At 49.1% G+C, this 25,963-nt stretch overlaps 1 protein-coding gene across 1 annotated transcript in view; it reads right to left on the minus strand.

Annotated features, from left to right (window-relative positions):
- Positions 1 to 25,963, minus strand: part of NEMF (nuclear export mediator factor) — a 486,031-nt gene that overhangs the window by 445,202 nt on the left and 14,866 nt on the right. Inside the window, exon 2 of the mRNA XM_086937289.1 lies at positions 14,620 to 14,688. Within this exon, the coding sequence (XP_086793415.1) occupies positions 14,620 to 14,688 (69 nt within the window). The remainder of the gene's footprint in view (positions 1 to 14,619; positions 14,689 to 25,963) is intronic.

Raw genomic sequence — 25,963 nt, forward strand, 5'->3', positions numbered from 1 at the left:
ACTAGCGCCACCAGAGCTGACCTGCAGAGGCTATTCCCCTTGAGCTGGTCTGGGGACCGGATTCCGTACTTGGGGATTCTTTTGGCACCCTCTCTCCCCGCGATGGTCACAGCCAACTACACAGCTTTAAGTGCAAAGATCAAGGAGGAATTGGCCCGCTGGGATAGGGGCACGTTGTCGCTGTTGGGCAGGGTGGCCGCGGTGAAGATGACCCTCCTGCCACAGGTCCTGTACCTGTTCAGGGCGCTCCCACTACAACCCCCCAAAGGATGGCTTGCGGAGACTCAGTCGGCCATCACACGTTTTGTGTGGCAGGGCCGTAGACCTAGGATCAAACGAACCATTGCTACACTGGCGCCGGAGTCTGGTGGGCTTGGGATACCGGACCTGCAGAAGTACTTTCAGGCCGCTCAATTGCGTTACTTGGTGGAGTGGAGCCGGTGGGAATCGGACAAACACTGGCTGTTTCAGGATCAGGCGGTAGCGGGCAGAACGCTGCAAGAGGTGCCTTTCCTGAAAAGGGCCCACCGGCCCCCTAACCTTTATGCCTCCTTCGTGACGCGGGTCCCGCTTCGGGTGTGGGACTCTGTGGCCACCAAGCACGACCTCACTACTTTTCCCTCTCCCTTCACGCCACTAATTGGTAACCCGGACTTCGGCCCGGGTATGGAGCCTGGAGCCTATGACCACTGGCGGGCGGCCCGATGCTTCGCTTTATTTCATCTATATGGCCCGGAGGGTGTTGTTTCCTTCCAGGACTTGCGTCGGGATTATGGCCTCCCCGAAACAGAACGCATGCGGTATATGCAGGCACGTCACTGGGCGCTACAGCCTCAGGTGCGCGCGACTGCAGACCGGACGATCACGGCGTATGAGCGCTGGCTTGTGACCCACTCGTCGGACGCCAAGCTCATCTCGGACTTGTATAGGATGTTGCAACCACCCCCCCCTCTCACATCTACAACCCGGGTAGGGAGCGGTGGGAACGGGAGCTTGGTCGAGTGCTGAGCCATACTGAATGGGACCACATCTCCTACAGAGCGCGTCACTCGCGTATCACACCGGACTCACAGAGACTTTCACCAAAATCACAACTTATTGGTATCGCACTCCTGAGAAATTACATGACATGGACCGCTCGATACCTGGGACATGCTGGCGCAACTGCGGTCAGACTGGCACACTCACTCATATATTGTGGGACTGTCCCCTTCTGGCTCCTTACTGGGAAGAGGTCCTTAATGAGGTTGATAAGTGCTTTGGGATAGAACTACCCAGCCTCCCTGCCTATATCCTACTGGGCTTGCCGAATGGATTAATGTACCCTCTAAGGTCTAAGAGGGGTAGACAGACAGCAATAGCTTTGGGGTCAGCAGTACAGAACATACTCATACACTGGCGCACTACCACGCTTCCCACTGTTGTCGGCTGGCTACACAGATTGTGGCATGTCCTGGGCATGGAGACGCTGTCCCTGGTGGTGGCGGGGGACGTGGACACTTTTGAGGAGCTGTGGGCACCCTTCCATAATTTGTTGAGTTCAGAATTCAAGGCAATCATTTGCCCTAGATATCTTAGACTGCTGCGGCTGACACCGCTGCCAGATCCGCCTGATTAATCGGCTCAAGCCGGCGACTGGTAGTGGGGGGAGACAATAGGCTGCCACAGGGAAAGAGCGAGTGGTTGACGGCACAGTACAGGGGGTGGGGGAGGGGGCTTGGGGGTTGGGGAGGCAGTTGGTTGGGAGGGGGGAGGGGAAGGGTTGTTCCCCCTTTTTCCTTTTTACCCTTTTTGTTTTCACCCACAGGTGCGCTGACTGTGAGATCCTGGCACGACTGTGCCCGCCGTACTGCGAGGACTGCCTTTATGCATCTATTGTACCATACGCACTGACTCTGGGGGCACCTGTGGTTATATGTTTGTTATGTTGTTTCCTTCCTTACCCTGCTTCAATAAAATACTTTAAACCTAAAGAGTATGACGGCTAGCAACACATCTACAGGTTCTTGTAATAATGAAAATAATTAGAATTGACTAACCTACCAGCCTGCTAAAGAATTTCTAGAGTACAGTAGAGTCTGCAAATAGCTGGGTAGAATTGAAGTTGTAGGTTTGAGGGTTTCAGCCAGTCCAGCAAGTAATAATTAACTCTGATAGTGCTTTGGGTTTCATCACCTGCCCTAACTCTGAGGTTCTTTTTCTGACTGACTTACTTTCACAACCAACCCTGCCCATGAACAGCCACATAATCAAACGTACCTTCTTTGCAGTAATAAGCCTGGCAAAGAGGTGTCAGAGCAACTTGCGAAGTGTAGATCTTTGTTGTAAAGTGTGCTTTTCCTCCTAGCAGCGTCTCGTGGGGATGACGTAGTGTTTGTGGAATGTTCTCTTAGAGTTCCACAGAGGCACGGCATTCTCGGGGAGGCGGTTGATGTGGACAGCAGACTGGGATCCCTGTCTTGACGAAGAACGCTAATAAACTTACCGTGTTACGACTTACCTGTTCGCCTCGTCCATTTTCTACCTTCAACATTTTGGCAACAATTGCCTGCTTCAGCTCTTCGCCATTGGAGAGTGAATCCACGCGTCTTCTTCGCAGCGTCTGGTGTCCGAAGAAATTCTCTTGCTTCCGTTCCTGTGAGGTCAAGCTGGTGAGGCACGGCTTTCCCCCTCGTCATTTCTCCTTACTGAGGTACTGTTTCTTGCTTTATTTATACCAGCGGTTCACCGATCTCCGCTCTCAAGCTGATCTTCATTCCTCAATACGTTGCTTAGCAACGTCAACACTATCCTGCGTGTTCTCATCTTGTTCCTGGTGGCATCAGTACGTACACGCTAACGCGATACCATTTTGGACCGGGCTAGTTTTCTGAGCCTTTACTGACTTCAACACGCAAGGTGCGCCCATTTTACAGCAACTTTTCTTCACTTCGGCCCCGTTGCTGGTTACATTGTTACCTTCAATTTCTTCTTCTGCCGGTATGTTTTAAACTGCATCAAGTGTTATTTACACTGTAATATTACATTATCAATTACACTGTGATCTGCAAACCTCCCTGGCAAATCTACACGGTGATCTGCACACCTCTATATTTGATACAATTATATAGTCACAGGTCTGCATTACAAAATTCAATGCAGAAATACATGGTGATCTGCACACCTCTATATTTGCTAAAATTACGCACTCACAGTTATGCATTACAAAATTCAACGCAGGTCTACACGGTGATCTGCACTCCTATTGTTATTACTATTTATGTGCTGCATTTCATAATTAATTGTTAATTGCGTTTTATTTTATTTCATATTACAAATTTATTGCAGATTTACACTGTGATCTGCACAACTCAAAGTTTGAGTGCTTCTACTATTTTCTACCTTATTTGTTACATTACATCTCTCATACAGTATGGCTGCTAGTCAAACAATTTCTCCAGCGCCTGCGTTTTTACTTGAAGGGGATACGCCTTCCATAGAATGGGAGGAATGGATTGGCATTTTCGAAAATTATTCAAAAGCCATTGATGGTCTTAGATTTCAAGCATCCAGGAAGAAAGCAATTTTATTAAACTCTTTAGGGAAAGCTGGCCAATATGTTTTCAAGTTTCTTCCTGAGATTATTGGTGCGGATGGTGAGCCTATTGACAATCCTTATATTGAGGCCAGACAGAGGCTTGCTAAGTACTTTGAATCAACATTGTTATGCAGCGCCACAAATTTTATTCTTTATCTCAGAAAGAAAAAGAGACAGTTGACCAAATGATTACTCACCTACAAGAACTCACAATTAAATGTGATTTTGGCACCATGACCGATCAATTATCAGAGATCAATTAATTCTACAGTGCAAAAATAAAAGGATGCAAGAAAAGCTTTGGGCTGCAAGAAATCCAACCTTACTTGAAGCCATTTCTATTGCCAAGGTAGTTGACGAGTCTGACAAATGCATGCAAGAGATGCATACTTTGGAGTTGAAAAGAGAAGATACGGGGCGTGGCTTAGCGGGCCATCATGGCGGACATAGCCTAGTGGAGCTCCGTCCTGCCCGCAACTTATCCGTCTATTATCTGGTCTCCCCTGTCCGTCCTGCTGCCGAGGAGGAAAGAAAAGTGCATTGGGCTGAGTCGCGACAGCCTGCGGCCTAGTCCGGGAGGGTGAAGCCGGGGCCTCAAGTTTTGAGCGCTCTGAACCTGGCGTGCTGGTGGCGGCTGCGAGGAGCGAAGTGAGGCCCGAGGGTGTGGGTACGTCCCGACCTACAATGAGGGACATCGGAGGCCCCCCTGAAAGACTCCTACAGGCGGTGGGCTGCCGCTGGGGGGCCCGGCTCACTTTCTTGGCAAGTGGTGCTGGGGCCTTCACACAGCGAGGCGCAGCCGGGGACTGGAGTTTCGCGCCAGCGGAGAGGACACCCCTTGCAGCGGACTCCATCGGCAGGTGATCGGGGGGGCAGGTCGGCCTTCAGAGGGTGCTACGGGGGTGAGCACGGCCTGCAGTAGGGAACAGCAGTAGTGGACAGCTGCTCAGGAGTGCGCCGGGCCTGGCGGGAGTCTACCTCCTAATTAGGGCCTAGAGCCACATGATGGATGGTGACACCGGCGAAATATAAGGGGTCCCTAAGAAACTCCTTCTAGCGGCGACCTCTTTATTGGCCAGTGGTGCTGGGGCTTTCACACAGCGAGGCCTAGTGACCTGTGGCGCAGCTGGGGACTAGAGTTGCGCGCCACCCGAGAGGACAGCCCTTGCAGCGGACTTAATCGGCAGGAGATCGGGGGGCAGGTCGGCCTACAGGGAAGTGCATGGCCTGACACAAGGAACAGCAGTAGTGGACAGTTGCTCAAGAGTGCGTCGGGCCTGGCAGGAGTCTATCACCTTAGTGGGGCCCTGAGCCGAAAGATGGATGGTGGCACTGGCGAAAATATGGGGGTTCCGAGCTGTAGCGTGAGGCCAAGTGACGCTGGACGGATTCTCGCAGCGTGTGGCCAGTGAGAATTTGGGTCACTCTCCTGCAAGGAACTTTGGCGGGGTAGATACGGTGACCGACCTGAAGAAGTGTTGGGGGCTTGAGTACGCAGCGCCAACAGACGGTACTAGAGACGATATCCTAGTGTATAGGCGGCTGATTCCCACGGTGTGCGTCCCAGGCCACAGTCCACAATGACCAGAGGTGGGAGCGGCGGAGGGACTACGAAACAGGGGCCCATCGATAAGTACACGGGCCGAGTGGAGGCGCTGGGGCCACGGGGGGTCACCACGACCCGGGGCCAGACAATGCAGCACTGATGGCAGCTATAACCCAATCCAGGGATATGTTGGACGCTAAAATAGGAGCCATGGGTGCAGATGTCACACTACTGCGTCAGGATCTACGGAATGCCGTGGCCCGCATCACAGAGGCTGAAACCAGAATTTCGGGAGTGGAGGATGATGTGGCGACCCTAAAGCACAAGGTGGCCAACATGGAGAGTGTCCAGAAAGGTCTAGCGCTCCGAGTAGAGGACACGGAAGGGCGGGCCCGGCGGAACAACCGGAGATTCGTCGGGCTCCCGGAGGGCTGTGAAAAGGGCAACATCAGAGTTTCTTGGCCCAGTGACTGAAGAGTTGGCTCCCTCCTGAATCCCTTTCAAGATGATTCGTGATAGAGCGGGCGCATAGAGTCCTGGTACAAAAGCCGCCAGTGGGGGCCCGTCCCCGGCCTGTGATAGCCAAGTTATTGCACTATCATGACTGTGACATCATCCTACGACAGGCAAGGGCGAAGGAACCCCTCCTTTATGAAAATCAGAGAATCCTGATCTTCCCGGACTATACCAGGCTAGTACAACAACAGAGGCAATCGTTCACAGCGGCCAAGGCGCGCCTTCACGACCTTAAGCTCCGCTATGCCTTGCTTTACCCGGCCCGCCTGCGGGTGGTCTTTCAATCTCGCACCCACTTCTCCGACACCCCAGAGGAAGTATTCCACTGGACTGACGAGACGGTGAAAGTGAGGGTGCATACTCCACCGGACCAGGACTCGGATACCTCATTGAGCGGAGCGCAAACGCAGACCACCTGGGGATCGCGGAGCAGAGGGAAATGGAGGTCCAGATCCAGGAGGCACTCCTCCTCTGGAGGGGCTGCGGAAGGAAAGACGACTGCCCCTAAACCTCCGACGACGGATCCTTGAGCATTCGGCCTGCGAGCGGCGCAACTTTGGTGTACATGTACCCCTACAGCCATTGGCAGGCTTAGGGTGCCTCGGCTGTGTAGTTATAGGGCTGAGAGGGGCGGTTAAGACTCTTAAACTACAGTGATTATGATTGTATGGGGCAGCGGGGGGTGGGGGGAGTTGTATGAGGGGTGGACCTTTTCCCCCATGCTTAGGACTTGTTGGGGGGAGTTGGGTGAATGGGCTGTTTGCTGGGGATCCATTGGTGTGGACGGCCTCAGGTCCTGCGTTTGGGATCGGGGGTTGCCCACGCCGCAACAGGTACTTCAGTGTTCTTGAGCTATGGGGGTGGGTTTTGAGGGGGTGGGGGAAGGGGTGGGATGGGTGTTGGGGGGTATGTTTGGGTTAAGCTGCACAATAGATATGAGGTCTCAATGGTTTGTGTGTACACGCCTACATTGTCCATCTTTTGGGCTCTTACCATGCATGCCCCCGTATGGCTGTTGAGGGAATTAGGCCGCTGAACCCCAGGGCGTCCATACGTGTCCTTAGCTGGAATGTGCGGGGAAAACAAGGTAAAGAGGGGGGCAGTCCTGCGGCAGGCGAAAAGGGAAAGAGTGGATGTCCTGCTACTGCAAGAAACGCATTTATTGGGCAATAAAACACCATGTTTACAGTGGTATGGCTACGAACAGGGCTATCATGCTGGGTTTGTTAGGGGGTCCAGGGGGGTAGCCATTCTGGTACATCGCAGACTGTCCTATGTTCACTCGACACAGTGGGTAGACCCACAAGGCCGATACATATTTATCAAAGGGATGATTGGAGAGGAACCCCTGGTGTTTGGGAGTGTGTATGCCCCACCTCCACTGCAGTGGTCGCTGGTAGAGAAGTTGTTTGCAGTATGGGCGGATATTCCTGAGGCACTAGCGGTGGTTGGGGGAGACTGGAATGATGTCATGGATTGCCGTGTGGATCGATGTCGACCTGGGGGTGGTCAGGTAGCCGATACGCCCACTAAACTAGGAGACATGATTAGGGGGATGGGCTGGGTAGACACATGGCGACATCTACATACACATAGCCGGGAATATACATTTTTATCAGTGGTCCATACGTCCTTTTCTAGATTGGACTACATATTCGTCCCCCACGCAGTCAAAAGTAGGGTGGAGTCGGCAACCATATTGCCGCGTGGGCGATCGGATCATTCTCCGGTGACTGTAGAACTTCTGTTAGATAAGGGGCGGCAACCCTTTCGATGGCGCCTCTCCACATGGCACCTTCATCAGGAGGATTATAGGAAACACATGGGGGAGGCCATAGCACACATCTTGGGTGAAAATGTTGGTTCGGTCGGGACGGTGTGGGAGGCTCTGAAACCCACACTTCAAGGAGTGAACTTCGCTTGGTGTGTGGCAGCCCGAAGGAAGCGCAGAGAAGATTTAGTGAGGGCCGCAGCAGACATCGAGGTCTTGGAGGGACGCTGCAGTGGAGATGGGGAAGGTCAGGTGGTGGGGCAACTCCTAGTAGCACATCAGTCCTATGCATCCCTGCTACTGGACGAGGCTCGACAGGTGTGGCTGGCGACATGTAGCAGGATCTAACAATGGGGGGATAAATCGGGTACTATGCTACATCGGCTCTGCCAAAATACGTTCCAAGCGCAGACCTTACCGGAGATCAGGGATGCTGCCGGGGCCCCGATCACGGACCCAAAGGAGCTGGCGGACAGCTTTGCAACATATTATGCCAAGCAATATGCCCAAGGAGAGTGCCTCCCGGCGGCCGTAGTAGATACATTTATTGCGGACCTACCACCACGCGCGGTATCCGAGGAGGTGCAAGAGCGCCTTGAACTTCCATTGACTGAAGAAAAGGTGGGCACGGCCCTGGGGGAGCTTAATACCGGGAAGGCCCCCGGACCTAATGGGTTCCCGAGTGAATTGTTTAAGAAATACCACCTACAACTAGGTACACACTATAGGGCAGCGTTGGAAGAGGCTAGAGAGCGAGGTAGCCTTCCTGCAGACTGGAGACACGCGGAAGTGGTAGTCTTCCACAAGCCCGGCAGGCCCCCAGATCATCATGAGTCTTACCGACCAATATCTCTTCTGAACGTCAAAGCTAAGATATTGGCCAAGGCGCTGGCCAACCGTCTCCTTCCCCACATAGCAGGGCCAGTCCACCCGGACCAGGCCGGGTTTATGCCCCATAGGGCGACGAGACACAATATCAGACGCGCCCATGTCGCGGTGGCAGCAGTCAGAGGCACCGGGGAGCAAGCAGCACTCCTGTTGGCTGATATAGACAGGGCTTTTGATTCATTGAGTTGGGTCTACCTGTTCGCACTCCTGCCTCGACTTAAGCCTGCGTATAATAATCTTAGGTACGACAGGAAACGGGGCCCATGGTTAACGGCCTCGGTGAGGGTGGCAGGGGCCATATCCACTAAATTCTCCATCGGACGAGGCACAAGGCAGGGGTGCCCCCTTTTGCCGTATTGATTTGCCCTTACCATGGAGCCACTGGCGGCGTGGGTGCGCATTGATGCGCAACTGCGTGGCTTTGAATGGGAGACCGGACCATCGGATAGAATCACGCTTTACGCGGACGATGTCCTGTTTTTCATTACCAATCTTAATAGGTCGGGACCGCGTATCTTAGAGATTATGGGGATATTCGGCGAAGCCTCTGGGCTTTACCTGAACCCGCGCAAATCAACCCTATGGGTAATGGGAGAACGCTCTGGGGTTGGGACATGGGCATCCACGCTGCAGGTGGTGGTGGGAGGACTTAAATACTTGGGAGTGTTCCTGTCTGAGACCCCCACAGTCTCTTGGGAGCGAAACCTAGCGCCGGTCTGGGACCGCGTTCGAACAGAGATGAAGACGTGGTAACGCATGCCCCTCACTATCTATGGCCGGTCGGCCATCTTTAAGATGGTTGCCCTCCCACGTCTGCTATACCAACTACAGAACCACCCCTACCCGATTTCACCCCACTGGTTCCGACAAGTTGACTCGGCGCTGTGACAGTTCCTCTGGGCGGGAGGTGCAGTGCGGGTTGCGCTGCGCACCTGCTTTTTGTCGACGTACTGTGGAGGGTTGGCAACGTCCGATATCCTGTCGTACTATCAGGCTTCCCATCTCCTGGTCCTGAACGAATGGTGGTACAGGGATAGGGGGGACCCTGCGTATGCTCTTGAGCGGCATCTTATGGGGTCCGACATTCTACATTCAATCCTATACTCGGTGCAATTGCGGAACAGGTTGCCACAAGCCACCCAGGTAGTGTTTCAGATCTGGAGGCAGGCCTTACGTCGTATGGGATGGTGGGGCACATTAACTGAGGAGACTCCCCTGTGGCATAATGGACGTCTGCCTGCACTGGCGTCCCTGCAGGGCTTCCGAGGCTGGGACAATATAGGAATTTCAATGCTGGGAAATGTCATGTCAGGACCGGCCCTTAAATCTTTTAAAGATATGAGCGAGGAATATGGCATGCCCTGGTCCCAATTCTTTAAATATCTACAGTTCCGCCACGCCATTACGCCGAGCCTGGAGGGCCTTGACTTCCTACCCAAATTTTGCCCGCAAGAGGCAAAGGTATTTATGGGAGACCTGGGGGATAAGAAGATATCCTGCATATATCCAACGCTAGTTACACACTGCTCCACATTACTGCACAAACTGCGGGAATCCTGGGAAAGGGATGTTGGGACACTGGAGGAAGAAGATTGGCGGGAGGCACTTGAGGCCCCCAGAGGTGCTGCCATTGCGATGCGCTTAAGACTCATCCAATTCAAGTACCTCCATAGGGTCTATTTCACAAGGGAGAGACTGTGGCGGGCGGGTCTGATTGCGACCCCAGACTGTCTGCGATGCGGCCAGGAGGTGGGGACATTGATCCACACAGTATGGAGCTGTAGTTCCTTGGTCAGGTTCTGGAGAGGGGTGTGGGACTGTATGTCTGAGGTTTTGGGATGGGAACTTCCTCGTACTCCACAGTTAGGCCACTACATGTGCTAGAGGGGGTGGGGGGGTAACGTCTATAAAAGGCACCTATTGTTGTTAGGCCTCACCGTTGCCAAGAGAGATGTGGCTAAGACATGGAAAGATCCCCGGGCTCCTTCAGTGCAGGTGAGGAAGAAGGGGCTAGACTTCTGTATGGGGTTGGAGCGTCCAATTTTTGAGGCCCGGGGTTGCCCAAGGAAACACTACAAAATATGGAATTGTTGGGCGGACTGTAGGGGCTTATGGATAGAGACACCAGTTGAACAAGAAGATTACCCGGGGACGATATGAGGGGGCCAAAATGGAAGATGTGGGTACACTATCAATTAGGAGAGTGTTCTTTCAAGTATGAGACGATATCGTGCGGCGGGGTAGGGAGGGATCGGGGAGGGGGGAGTTGGGGGTAGGGGTGAGATAAGGGGCGGGGAGGGTGTAGAATGGGATGGTGTTACTGTTAATATTTGCTTCAAATGATACATGGATTGCCAATCATCTGATGCTGTTCACTTGATTTGCAGTTCTCTCCGGATTGCGGAGTGCTGCGCCATGTGTGCAATCTATCAATAAAATCAGTTTTGGAAAAAAGAAGATACAGTAAATGCAGTGACAAAGGGAGATACATCTTCCGACATTGATCATAAAAACAAGCAATACCCTGCCAGTTCCTCTAAATCTAAGCTCAGAGTGCCCGATGACAATAAAGGAAAATTCTTTGGGTGTTATAGATGTGGCAATATAGGGAATGCTGCAGACTATGCTGGTTGCTTTGCTAGTGATAAGATCTACAGAAAGTGTGGTAAGAAAGGACATTTGAGCACAGTCTGTAAAAATCCAATAGAAACAGAGTTGCCTTTATCGACGATGATTGTGTTCCACCTGACATTTCTCTATGTGTCGAGGATGACCATACATGTACTCTACAGAGACCCAAAGCTATTTTTAGTTTGAATGGAGTCTTGTTATCTTTAATGGTGGATCCAGGTTCTATGTTCACTCTTATTCCGTTTCTCATTTTTTACAAATGTTGACCTAATGTTACGCTCACTAACAGTGATATTTCTCCAAAAGAGTATGGTGGTGAAGCTATTATTATCAAAGGAGTCATGGAAACAAAATTTGAATTTAAGGGTAGAAGTGCTATGGGCAAGGTGTATGTCTCTAATGATGGCCCTACTATCCTAGGATGGGTGCAACAGCATGACTTGCATATCATCATTGACCCCAAGTCTCCTGATCATGTACTAGTAGTTGAAGATTAGCCTACCATTGACTCTGTTTTGTCAAAATACAATGGTATTTTTCGCATGAATTTGGGAAAATTAGTGGGTTACAGGCATGAAATTAAGCTTAAAGATTATGCCCATCCTATCAGACATCCCCAAAGGAAGATACCCATCTCCATTCGTGATGAGGTTAGGGAGATATTGGATGACATGCAGAAACAAGACATTATTGAACTCGTTGAGGTCTCGGAGTGGCTTTCTCCGGTGGTCGCCACAAAAAGAAAAAAAGATGGTAAATTTTGTTTCTGTTTGGACCTCGGGTCACTTAACCAGAATATCATTGTTAATAGTTTCCCTCTCCCAAATATATCCAAGATGGTGCTCCTGATGGAAAAAGGTTAGGGTTTTCACTAAGCTCAATCTAAGGTCAGCTTATCACCAGGCTGCCTTACATCCCAATTCTAGGAAATTAACTGTTTTCCAGACCATGGAGGGAGTTTTTCAATTTTAAAAGGCTGCCCTTCGGTCTCGTCTCAGCCGCTAGTGTGTTCCAACGCATGATGCATCAGCTATTTAAAGGCATTAGGAACGTTCACTATTTCCAGGATGACATTCTTATCACTGGAAAAAATGAAGCTGAACATAATATCACCTTAGCTAATGTGCTATACTTAATACATAAGGCTGGTCTTACCTTAAGAAAAGATAAGTGTCTGTTTATGATGAAAGAGGTGGATTATCTCGGATATACCATCTCTGAAGGGGGTGTGCAACCTAGAGAAGATTTGTTAAAAGCCATCAAGTTGGCAGCCACGACCTCTACTAAAGAGCAGTTGAAATCCTTCATGGGGTTTACTGAATACTACTCTACGTTTGTTAGCAATTTTGCACATAAAACTGAGGCGTTACAGCAGATGTTGAGGAAAGGGGCACCGTTCTCATGGGGTACTTCGCAGGCTCAAGCTTTTCAAAATATCAAGGATGAAATTATCGGTTCTGGGATTCTCACCCTGTTTGAACCTGGCAGAGATACCTTCATCACTGTGGATGCCAGTGACAATGGCGTTGGTGCTGTGTTGTCTCAAATTAAATGTGGTGTAGAAAAATCGGTAGCTTTTGCCTCATGCATCAGTAGCTCTGAGCGTAATTATTGCTGATATCGAGCCTGAAGCTTTAGCTACAGTGTGGGGTGTACTGTATTTTCGTACCTATGTGTGGGGAACTCACTTCACTCTAGAACTGACCACAAACCCCTGATCAGAATTTTAAGTCCGGGTGGTGCTAGCATAGGTTATTCTCTCGGATGAGGTTTGCAGCTAAGCTGCAAGAATTCACGTACAAACTTGAGTACATCTCTGATTGGAAAAATGTCCAAGCAGACTGTTTATCAAGACTTCCTCTTGAAGTGGAGGAGCATACAGAACTTGATGAGGAGGAGGTTTGTATGGTAGCAAGTATTGAAGATGCTTGTGTGGATGAGTTTAAATCTATCTCCAAGGATGAGTGGCATCAAGCTACTATTGATGATCCTGACTATCTAGAGTTGCTAAATTCTATTTGGTCTGGTTGGAGGCGAGAAGGAATTGTTAAGCCTTCTTACACACATATGTCAAATTGCAGGAGGAACTCAACATTGGTATTTCTGATGGTTTGGTCTTGAGGGGTGAGAAGTTTATTTCCCCTCAGGGCACTTAGGAAGAAACTTTTCCTGTTGGCTCATGAAGGGCACCTAGGTCAGACCATTACCATGAAAAATCTCAAGAATAACTTTTGCTGGCCAGGTCTTGATGAAGTTGTCAGAGGTTGGGTTGAAGGTTGCTCTCTCTGTAGAGAGAGTGAGAAAAGATTGAAAGTTGGTTCTCAAAGCATGGGCTCTAATTCTGGCAATCAGGGTGGTGCACCATGGGAAAAAGCATGTCTTGACTTTATTGGTCCTTTGAATTTCTTTCTGGTGATAAACTTTTTGCCAAGGTTGTAGTAGACGTTTCTTCTGGGTGGCTTGTACCACCACTACAGTTATTAAGAGTTTATGTTCAATTTTTATGAGAGAAGGTTTTTTGCACGTCTTGGTAATGGGTAATGGTACCCAATTGACTTCCCATGTCATGTGGGGTTTCCTCATGAATAATGGCATAAAGCACATGTGTTCTTCCTTTCATAACCCTCAAGGAAAAGGCATGGTTGAACGCATGAACAGGGTTGTCAAGGGTGCCATTCAAATGGCCATACAAGGGGGGCAGGATGTTCAGAAGTGTGTACAAGACATGGTTTGGGCTCACAACACAACTGTACGTGGTGTCACCAATGAGGTGCCATTTACAAAAATGAGGGGAAGAATTACAAAAACTAAGGTAACTCCTCAATGGATGCATGAATGTGTTATTAACTCTGTTGATACTGAGCATTCTGGCAAGATTGCAGTTGGTGATCTGGTCGAAGTGAAGTTGGGCAGAAGGGAGCATGGTCTGAACAAGTTCTCCGACCCCGTGATGGTGAGGGAAGTGCACATGTGGCATGTTGTACTAGAGAATGGACAAAAATTGAACTTTAGGAGAATAGCTTCATATAGGAAAATAAATTATGTCACTTGTGGAAACTCTGCTCACAAGCATCTCTCACAGGTCTTTGTTGAGAAGAAGGGTGGGTCTACCTGTGTTCGAAGACAACCACGGCTACGTCATGTCCCTAAGAGATTTAAAGATTTTGTTATGACTTAATCTGTTTTTTATTGGGTCATTATTTATGCCTTCTCTTGTTATTGCCTTTAGATTATTTTCCCTTGCTGCTGTTTTCCGTTTTCACTGATTTCACTCAGTTTTTTTCAGTATTGCATTCTAGCTTGTTTATTACAATGTTTCATTTTGTTCTGTTTATACCAAAAGGGGATATGTTGTAAAGTGTGCTTGTCCTCCTCGTGGCGTCTCGTGGGGATGTCGTAGTGTTTGTGCAATGCTCTCTTAGAGTTCCACAGAGGCACGGCATTGTCGGAGAGGCAGTTGTTGTGGACAGCAGGCTGGGATCCCAGTCTTGACGAAGAGCTCTAACAAACTTACAGTGTTACGACTTACCTGTTCGCCTCGTCCATTTTCTACCTTCAACAATCTTCATCAATCACAATCCTAAAATTAAGTCTTGTAATATCCCAAGAAAACGCTCACAGGAGTAGCACAGTAAAAGCTCAATACATAAAATAGAACTCTTAAAAATGTTTAAAAAAACTATTACTTACTTTTGAAGGCGAATAAGGTAGGTTTTATTGTCTATGTCGTAAATATTGTTCACTCTCATTCCCAGCAGACTAGCAAAAAAATAAGAACAAGGAAGAATAATCAGTATACATGACAAGGCATATACTAAATGTTTCAAAACTTTACAGCTAGACATTACTGCTGCAGAAGAGGCAAGATATTAAGGAATCTATGACTCTCTTTCAATGCCTCTAACATTGTTGTTGTTTCCTGAGCCTCAGCAGATTTTTCATTCACCTGAGTGTACACCACAGAGCGTCTCTGCCTTCTGAGTCAGTCAGAGGCAGGCCTTTGCTACAGTGCAGACTAACGTATTGTTTCAACTGGTTTAAGGGGGAAAAGATATACAAGGGTAAGAGAGGAGCATGGAATGGCCAGCTTTCTCATTAATATTTCACAGAACATTTTGTGCGTGCAGAGACAGTGCGTTCACAGACACATTAGAAGATGGTTGTTGGAGAGCTTGTAGGGTTGTGAGTTGCTAAGTGCATTTTTTGGGTTTAATTTCGTAACTTCTTCAGCTAAATCGAGACTTATTAAAATACATCAATCAGACACATTGAGCTTATTGCTTATGATTACTGTGAGTAATCTAGTTGAGATCTGCTCCTTCATCACTTCCTAGAGTTAGCCTCGACTCCTCACTAGCGGCACCTTTGAAGATATAAGTTTACAAAATTAATCATTAAATAATCCAAATGAACTGAAATAGTCCTAAAACTAGAAATACCAGTGGTACACAACAGTATCCACCATGAACAAAGAGACACAACGACGGGTAACGAGCTGACATACCAGTAAGTTTATGTGTGATGACGAGTAATCCCTTCTACTGGACTGGTATTCAAACGCTGAAGATGTATTATGTTCACAGACAATGTGTAACCCATACCTGTGTATTTACTAATCTGTGATCGATTAGATGTACCACATGGGAACCTGAAATGTAAACCCCTAATAAAAAGATTTAAACAAAAAACAGTATCTACTATGAATATTGCCAAAAAAACATCTACTATCCCAGGACCATAAGAAAATGTTTCCCATGACTTTAAAATATTAGGGTTGGGAGAGAGGTTTAGAAAAAGGCACAATGTAGGGAGGGAGTGCTATGAAAAAACACATTGACAGAACCCCTACCAATATGGGCAATTTACTGAGATGGGCAGACACCACCACTAACTTATCATCTAATCCTGACTTTACCAAAAGATGATGGAAATAAACAACGAAATATAAACTTGGACAGGTCACACAACAGAGTGGCATTTCACTGGAAAGGAAATCCATGGGTCTTCCCAACAGAATTAGTGCTACCCCAGTGGTGGTCTAGTAGGCTGGATTGAAATTGTGGAAACAGGAGACACAGTTTATAAATTCTGGTCTCTCCATTTTAGATACATTGTGTGCATTGAGCGTATTCCTCTGTCCCCACTTTATGTCCGAGATTGAGAGTATTTAAATTTAAACCAATAAACAAATCGGTTGGTAAGGTTGTGGTTAAAAAAAAAATCTGCACTGGACTTTATATCGGGGAGCCTTGATAGACAGTGCCTACTTGTTGTGTTATTCAATTAAATGCTATATGGTTGTAAAGTAATAACCTTTGGAAAGAGCGGTACTGCTTTACAATCTTGAGACTCCAACTTTACCAAACGTTTATATCTTGGCTAAATAATACACTCTCTGTGCAACTGTCGCTAATCTAACAATATGTCTGCAGCCTTACGAGGTTTAATGAAAGAAATAAACACCAAGGGCATATTCCCAGCATATGCCCGCAGCATGGTTTTTATTCACATTTTCACGTTTGTTTAATTATAGCATTAAACATTCCCTTTTAGCATTATTAAAGGCTTTAATATATGTGGAGCTGCATTGGGTAAGACCCTCCTGTGCTGCAGTTTCTCTTTACCAGCTACAAACATATACCTCTTTCACAGTTTATAGATGGTTTTAATAGTGAGGCGTGGCACTTTGCCTGGGTGCACGAGGTAGCCTATCAGGCAGCTAGCTGTAAGCAACAACAAGCATTTGCAATGCAATAGGTCTTGCATTAATTAAGCTAAATATTGCAACACCAATTGCAACAAAAGTCTATAAATTGTAGGCCAAACAAATGTGTATTTATTTTTGTAGCAATGGTGGCATGCTGCGCTTTATAGATGAATATGTTTAAAAGTAAAGTGCGCCATTCTGCGAGTGCTACAATAGTTAATTGTGGATGCGTTAACAATCGATGTGTGCACTGATGGTTGGTGGTGTGTGTGCCTGTAGAAATTGTGCACTGATGGGTGGTGGTGTGTGTGCCTGGTGGAAGTGTGCACTGCCGGCTGGTGGTGTGTGTGCCTGGTGAAAGCGTGCACTGACGGCTGGGGGGTGTGTGCCTGGTGAAAGTGTGCACTGACGCTGGTGGTGTGTGCCTGGTGAAAGCGTGTACTGACGGCTGGTGGTGTGTGTGTGCCTGGTAAAAGCGTGCACTGACGGCTGATGGTGTGTGCCTGGTGGAAGCGTGCACTGACTGCTGGTGGTGTTTGTGCCCGGTGAAAGCGTGCACTGACGGCTGGTGGTGTTTGTGCCCGGTGAAAGTGTGCACTGACGACTGATGGTGTCTGTGCCTGGTGAAAGTGTGCACTGATGGTGTGGTTGTGTGTGTGGTTGTATGTGTGGTTGTATGTGTGGTTGTGTGTGTGCTGTGTGTGTGTGTGGTTGTGTGTGTGCTTGTGTTTGGTTGTGTGTGTGCTTGTGTGTGGTTGTGTGTGTGATTGTGTGTGTGAGTGTGGTTGTGTGTGGTTGTGTGTGTGTGTGGTTGTATGCGGTTGTGTGTGTGGTTGTGGGTGTTGTGATGGGGGTTGTGTGTGTGGTTGTGTGTGTGCTTGTGGTTGTGTGGGAATAGTTGGGTGTGGTTGTGTGTGTGGTTGTGTGTGTGTGGTTGTGTGTGTGGTTGTATGTGTGGCTGTGTGTGTATGTGTGGTTGTGTGTGTGGTTGTGTGTGCGGTTGTGTGTGTGGTTGTTTGTGGGGTTGTATGTGTGGTTGTGAGTGGAACAGTACACGTCAGCAGCCCATCATACTCACTCCCGAATCGACCTTTTCCTGATGTCGGCCACGGACTGCCAGCTAGTGTCTGGAGCCGCGATGCTGCCCAGGGGGATCTCAGATCACTCTCCCATCTCCCTCCGTCTCAGGACCCCTCTGGACGGTCCACGAGCGATTTGGCGGCTTAATGCCCGATTCTTACAGGACTCGGCGATGGTGGAATCACGTGGCCAGGAATTGCGTCATTTTTTCTCCACCAATATAGGGGACGCTGTGGGAGGCGAGCAAGGCTGTTATCCGAGGAGTGGCCAGGGGACTGGTCCACGCGAATCGGTCGGAACAGACGGCCCAGCTTGCTCAGCTGGAATCCCAGGCGGCGCGGATTGAAGCGGCTCAACTCATGGGCGGAGCGGGGGACTCCTCCCGTCAACTAACCGTGGTGCGTGAGGAGATCCGTCGGGTTTCGTTGGAATCTGCCAAGACGCTTTGGCGTTCGTTGGTTGCCCGTATTTATGGGTGGGGGGGATAAGAATGGTAAGCTCCTCCATAACCTTGTGTCTTATCCCAAAGTCAACCGCATTATTCCTGAAGTCCGCTCAAGCAATGGGGCCCTCCAGGTGACGTCTTCAGCCATTGCGCAAACCTTTGCAGCTTATTACACAACTCTTTACACCGCCCGTCCCCCGGGCGCTTTCCCTGGCTGACTTGCTGGACGAGACAGGAACCGACTCCCGTGCATCTCTCCGGAGACTGTGGAAGCTCTGGACCGTCCTTTCACCCTGGAGGAAATCCAGGACGCTATCTCACTCTTACATCCCGGGAAAACGCCTGGTCCCGACGGGTACCCTCAGGGGTACTACGCGACCTTTCGGGATGTCTTGGCGCCCCAATTGATGGATTTCTTCCGCCATATGGCGGAGGCAGGGACATTCCCGCCCGAGTCGGATGTTGCCACGATAGTGGTCATTGCAAAGACGCAGCCGCCCTCCCTGAACTGTGCGGACTACCGCCCAATTTCACTGATCAATACAGAGATCAAGATCTTCGCCTCTGTCTTGGCTCAGAGACCCCGACTCCTTCTGCAAGACCTTGTCCACCCCTAAAAATGCGGGTTCATGCCTGCCAGGGGCACTCGCCACTGTATTCGCCGGCTCCACTTGGCTCTGGCTCACCGTGGTCGCCTCACCCCGTACTTGGCACTGCTTTTCTTAGACTTTGAGAAGGCCTTCGATACTGTGAACTGGGAGTATCTGCAAGATGTGCTGGACAGGATAGGTTCCGGTCCCGCGATCTGATCAGAATTTTATACACCAATCCCAGAGCCCGAGTACTCATCAATGGAGTGCTTTCTGGGGCCTTCCCGATCCGAAGGGGTAGGCGCCAGGGGTGTCTGCTCTCGCCACTCTTATTTGCGCTGGCAATGGAGCCTCTGGCGGCCCTCATCTGGCAGGACCCACTCATTCGAGGCTCAGCCTGGGACTCAAGCCAAGTGGACAAGATAGCCATATATGAGGACGATGTTCTGCTTTATTTGGCAGACCCTGATAGTTCTGGCCCCAGGTACCTGGCGGCTCTTGTCACGTTTGAGCAGGTCTCCGGACTCCGCCTCAATCTGGCGAAGTCAACTTTGGTCCTCCTGCATCCCTCCAGAGACTGCTGTGACTGGCAGTCAGACATCCCCCTTAGGAGACACTCGGTTAAATATCTTGGCGTTTGGGTAGCTCTTCTGCCAGAACTCGAATGGGCTTTGAACGTTACGCCTCTGGTCGTCCGGATGAAGGCGGATCTCAAGAGGTGGCAGGCTCTCCCCCTTAACCCCCTGGGCAGGAGTGTGCTTTTCAAAATGATGGTCCTCTCCTGTTTTCTTTACATAATGCAAAACATTACTATCCACCTCCCGGGTAGTTGGTTCCGCGAGCTTGACAGTGTCCTCACCCGGTTTCTCTTGGGGGGGCCCTTCCACACTCCCAACATTATAAATACCTACAACTCAGGCACGCCCTTCATACACGTCTCACCCCCTGTCTCCCTCCCAGAGTTCATCCCGTTAAAAGCTCAAGTGATGATGGGAAATCTAGGGAGGGGAGAAGTGTCCCATATCTACCGAACCTTAGTGAACAATGGTCCCGCTTCTCTAGACGGTCTCAGGGCTCGATGGGAGGGTTGTTTGGGCCCCCAAGAAGAGGCGGACTGGAGGGATGCCCTTATGGCGCCCAAAACCCTGACCACATCCTCCAAGCTGCGACTGGTCCAACTTTATTACCTACACGCGGCATATCTCGCCCTGACACGGTTATTTCAGGCCCAGCTGAAACCCTCTCCGGCATGCACGCGATGTGCATCCGCCCCAGCCGATTTCTATCACATGGTATGGTGCTATCCGTCTTTAGTGCCGATGTGGAGGGGGGTGGAGAGGGCGCTCACGCTCACCCTGGGCTGGGAGGTTTCCCATGACCTGATACGTTTGTTGCTAGAAGTGTTTGACGGCCTGGATGGTTCAAGGGCTGACAAGCGCCTACTGGGGACAGCTGTGGCAGTGGCCAAGAGAGACATAGCGGCGCACCGATCCCAGGCTAAGGCGCCTACGATAAAAGGTTGGAGGAGGGGAGTGGACTGGTGCAGGATCCAGGAGGAAGCCATGTTCGAAGCCCGGGGGTGCCCCGACTTATTTCGTAAGGTGTGGGGTAAATGGTTTAACATGCTTCCCCCCTGATGTGCTGCCTATATCCCAACTCCCTTTTTTTCTACTTTAGTTGTACTTCATCTTCCTTCATGTACAATTATCCCTAATGTATGGACTGGCATGTTCTACCCTGAGGGACAGCTTTTCTCCATGTCAACTGTGTGCACTGTCATGCTTTTCCTGATGTCTATTGATCTGCAACCAATGAACTTCTCTGTTGTTATAAACCCAATAAAATTGATTATATATAAAAAAAAGGTTCAGGATTTTTTACAATCTGACTTTCTTTATCTCTATCACTCCCCTTCAATTCTCTCCCCAACTCTCCCTAACTTTCTCACCCCCTTTTCCCCCACACAAACCCTCCCACTCCTCTCTTGACCTCTCACTCTCGTCTGTGTGTTTCCTTTACTCTCACTCTCATCTGTTTGTTTCCTTAGCTCTCACTATCTCTGCTCCCTCTTTTTCCCCCATCACCCCCTCTCCTTCTCTCCCCAACTTTCACTCATTTCCCCTCTATCCCTTCTCTCACAAGTCCCTTTCCAACTCCTACCCCCTGTTCCTACTATAACCCCAAAAATCCCCTTTCATCCTCCTCTCTCCCACATTCATCCATGCTTCCTATAATTATCACTATCTCCCATTCTCTCCTTCTATCACCACTCTCTCCGTCCACACTGCCTCCACTATTGATATTCTGCAGGCCTTGCTGCATTCTATCTTTCACTCCACTGTCACATCTTACGTGGCTCCTCCCTTCCTTCATCCTCTTTAGTTTAGCTTTCTTAATATTCCTCCTTTTCTCCCTTTGACTCATTCCCCTCTTCCTGCATTAACTCCTGCTCCCTCCTCACCACTCTGCCACTACCCATGCTCTCTCCTCGTCTGCTTCAGCACTCTTTCCTTCCTTCCTTACCTCCGTCTCCCTATCTTCTTTCTCACTCTCACCTTACCTTCATTGCTCTCTCCTCGCACCTCTTGCTCATTCATCTCTGTTATCTTTTATTTTACTCGCTTCCCTCTGCTTTCTTCGAATCTAATCTATCCCTCGCTCCCTGTCTCTTCCCACTTCTGCTCTACCTTCACACTTTCACTATCATCCCTTCAGAATCCTTTAGCCCTTGCCTCCAACCCAACCAACTCATATACTGCGATTCACCCTCGTCAGCTCTCTTCCAATCAGTCCTCCTCTCTGTCTCCCTCTCTTCTTTCTCACTTTCGCCTCACTTGCGTCGCCACTACCCACTCATTCTAGATCTACTCTTCTTTGTCTGTTTCATTTCTTCCCCACCTTCCTCTCTCTCGCTCTCCCCCGCCTACCCAAACCCTCATCCATTTTCTCCTTTCACCTAGTTCTCTTGCCTTCTTTCCCGATTGTACTTTTCCTTTATCTCGTAATGATATATCTATTCCCACCACCCGATTTTTGCATTAAACACATGGTTTGAAGTCTCTCTAGGACTATGACGCCACTGCTGTACCATTTAAAGCACTATCATACCTCTGAGTGCTCAGTGCTCTATAAAACTGTAAAATAATTTGATAATAAATAATCTTAAGCCACTGTCCTTGGCAACTAACCTAGCCCTCTCCACATCGAAGGAAACTTAGTATCATTTATACATTTACAATTAGGGTCTCATAAAAAAGGCGGGTTAATGTGTCAAGAATGCAACCACAGGCTACCCCGAGGCATCCCAGCGCTGATGTCAGACGCGGACCGAGAGTGCTCATGATTAAGTGGAATTTTGGAAAAACAAGGTTTGGATGAGCTTCCGGAAGGGCATCAAGTTGGGCTCCCCCCTGTGTGTGGGGAGGGAGGGAGGGCGTTCCATGATTTAGCAGAGTTGTAAGAGAAGAAACGCCCGCCACTTCTAGCGCTCTTGATTTTTGGGAGCATGGAGAGAGAGGGAGGCCGAGCGGAGGTTTCTGCTTGGGCGGGAGTGGGTGATCATGGATCGACTGATTGTCGGTCCATTCCCCCAGAAGGGCTTATGTGTGATACACATAGCCTTACATTTGATTCTCTCCCTGATAGGCAACCAATGAAGGCTCCTCAGTGCAGGCCTTGCAGATTGCTGGTAGGGGATCTGGAGGAGCAGGCGAGCTGCACAATTTTGGAGGATCTGGAGCTTGGAGAGTGTGGCTTGAGGGGCTCCTAAATAGAGGGTGTTCCCATACTCCAGGCGAGATAGGATAAGAGCCTCGACCATTCTTCTTCTTGCCAGGAACAAGAGGAGAGGGAGTATTTTGCAGAGCATCCTCAGTAGGCCATAGCACATGGCCGATAATTTTGTCGCCTGATAATCAAAACTCAGGGAGCGATTCAGCCACATGCCCAGACTTATAATCCGTTTTTTTGATTCCGGGGCCGACCCAAGACAGTTAGGTCAAAGCAGCTCTGAGTTGAAAGTTGGCGAGATACCGAGGAGCATAACCTCTGTCTTGTCCCAATTGAGTTTTAGGCAAGAGAGCTCCATCCATTTGGCTACCTCCTCTAGGCAAAGTCCTGGGTAGCAAGATGGCTTTTTTGGGATGCGTCATCGTCATAGGTAACGATTTTTATGCCAAATGGACAGACTATCTCTGCCAATGGACTCATGTAGATATTAAACAGTGTGGGGCTCAGGGAGGATCCATGGGGCACACCACAACTAAGAGACATGCGTTTGGAGATGATATAGCCTTCAAAGACCTGGAAGGACCTGTCTTCTAAGAAGGACTGCATCCATGTGATGACACCACCGGTCACCCCAAGACTCCTAAGACTATGGGTCAGCGTTTAATAGTTGACAGTGTCAAATGCAGCACTGAGGTCCAGGAGGATGACAGCCGCCATGCCACCATGATCTAGAATTCTCCTGGACTCCTCAGTCACTGCTAAAAGGGCGTTTTCAGTCCCATGTTGGGGACGGAAGCCTGTCTGCGAAGGGTGAAGTAGCTTGTTGGATTCTAAAAACTCTACTAGGACAGTATTGACATGCCTCTCCAGGATTTTACTAAGCATGGGGAGGAGGGAGAAGGGGCGATAATTCCCTAGATTATCCTAGTCAAGACTAGGTTTTTTTTAGAAGAGCTTTCTCCATTGCACATTTCCATGCCGGGGGACCACTCCAGTGGAGATGGAAGCATTGACCAGTTCAAGAATTACTGGGAGAATGTTTCCGGTAACTGAGGTCAGAGCATGAGGAGGGGCGGGGTCCTGGGGGAACCTGATTTAACACGAGCTGTAACAGCTTCTAATGTTTTAAGGTCCAACAGAGGGATTTGTTCCAGCACTGCTTGAGTACAGTAGGATGGGGCAGTGATGGGTGCCAGGTCTGTATGACTGTCTGTGGGGGGAAAGGTTGAGTATATATTTTGTATTTTCCCGTGGAAAAACTCAGCCAGATTATTACAATGGGCAAGGGCACCATCCGTAGTTATTTGTTGCAGGGGCATTTTTGAAAGGGTTTTGTCAATATGGAAAATTTCCCTAGGGGAGTTAGATGCTAGATTGATTTGTTCCTCAAAATAGGAAGCTTGTGCTGCTTTAATTCTGGCTTTATAGATTTTAATTAACTCCCAGTATTTTAGTTAGGTGATGGAAAGCAATTAATTCAGGCTGCGTTTATCCCACCAACTCCTCCTTCCAACGTTCTGTATTTGTGTAGTTTTTTTTTCCAACCTGGATACAGTCAAATCATCACAAGGTCGTTAAGTGACCCAACACGCCCCCACCTGAGGTGGCGGATGATTTCAAACATGCCTCCCTCACCCGACTCTTGTCAAGCAAATCTAAGTCCGACAAATATGATTATTTATCTTATTCCTCTTATATAACTACGCTCCTTCATATCGCCCACTCCTCGTTCACTCAGGATTTATAAATGAGCTGTTATGTGTGCACCATTTGATTCAATGCCTATTATACTCCCCATGTTAGACTCATGTATTTGATTGTTACTTTTCACTATAATTGTAAAGCGCTCTGATATCGTTCGGGATCAGGTTTGCGCTATATTAAACTTTATAAATAAATAAAGTGAGGCTCCTCACCATCGGACTCAACAAAGTCCGGACCTTGGCCAAAGAGAGAGTTCATGAAATTGTCCAGAGCAGGGCTTAAGTCCTGCCCCGAGGTTCAGACGGGCCACTTACAGAATTTGATTGAACAAGGCTATTTAGTACTGGGCCCAGTGGTGCAACATCTAACATCAAAAGGTCCAGTGCTGAGTTTATTCCTTCCTATATCAAGGAACTCGGCTGATGTACGACCGCCCTAGCACCAGCCCCTGCCTCTTCTAGACCAGAAGATCTATGCAGCATGCTTAACTACGATTAAGGGTGAACATTTTGGCCAGCTTGGACTCCCTGGCAAATGGAGACTTGAGGGGCTGGGTTGGGTTGGGGGGGTTTGAGATATCTGTATTGACATCAGAGACTAGATCCATGTCAGTAGCCTTAATTGTATTATTCAACCCTATACTGCTTGTTGAAAAGAAGTTTAAAATAAGAGGGTAGAACTTCAGATGAAGCAACTGAGACTTTTCCTGACAGATAGATTTTTTATAGCTCAAGAGACTGTTGGATGGATTAGTGACAGCTATCAGTCTACCAGATCATAATTTCCTTAATGTAATTTTAGCCAGGCCAGCCGAAGGAAAGCAGGAACACACCACACTGAAACAAAGTGGGGAGAGGTGAAAATTCCCACACCCCAATGCCAGCGTTCTATGGCAGGATTCTTTTATGAATACGGTTACTGGCCAGAAGCTCCTCACACACTAGTTGCAAATGTTCTCACAATGCTACTGTGGAATACACCGTATCAAGTGCATCTGTTGCGACAGTACCAACAAAAGCAAGATGGCCAGCTTAAGATTGCAATCTCAATCTCCTTGCCAAAAAGCAGAGAGAGAGGCCTTCACAAACAGGGAAAAGGGGGGTGGAGCAGAAGCTCATTGGAGCTCCCCACAAAATGTCACCAGACCTGCTGGGCCGCTTCCGGGAGGCCCTGGCTCAATTTTCCATGATGGTCAACTACATCCACCGCCCTCACCCTCACAATCCCCTTAACATAAATACAACACAGCACGGTGCCTTGCCTGCAAGTGTATGTAAAGTGTTCGTGGACTGTAGCCTAAATTGTTTTTGAAGGACCCACTACGTCCCCACCTCTGCAGCGAGCATAACTTCTCCCCTCCAAGCATGCCGTCCATGTACCCAAAAGCATGGAGGCTGGAGGGGCTAGGAACTAGGAGTCTAAATAACCAGGCCAGCAAGCCAGGCTGAAGGACCAAAAACTCAACCAGGGGCCAGCAATACAGAAGCCAGGGCCAGCACGGGGGGCCGAGCCTGCGCTCTCCCTTTAGCGCACTCTGGTTTCCCTCCAGTGTTCCGTCTGGTCCGCAAAAGGCAACGCTCTCATCAGCACGCACTCAGTCCTCCTCTCCGACCCGCTGGCTTTCCCTCTCCGGCCTAGAGTGGCGTCCCACAGCCCTCGAGCAGCTTCGCGCAACAGCACACTTACACTTGTCAAGATTCACCATAGAAGGCACTATGCTCTCCATCGGTGCCTTTCCACATAGTGCCAAGCGAGACTCCTGGCTCAACTCTCTTGACC

Source organism: Lissotriton vulgaris, chromosome 9 (assembly GCF_964263255.1).
Source record: "Lissotriton vulgaris chromosome 9, aLisVul1.2, whole genome shotgun sequence".
NCBI lineage: Eukaryota > Metazoa > Chordata > Amphibia > Caudata > Salamandridae > Lissotriton > Lissotriton vulgaris.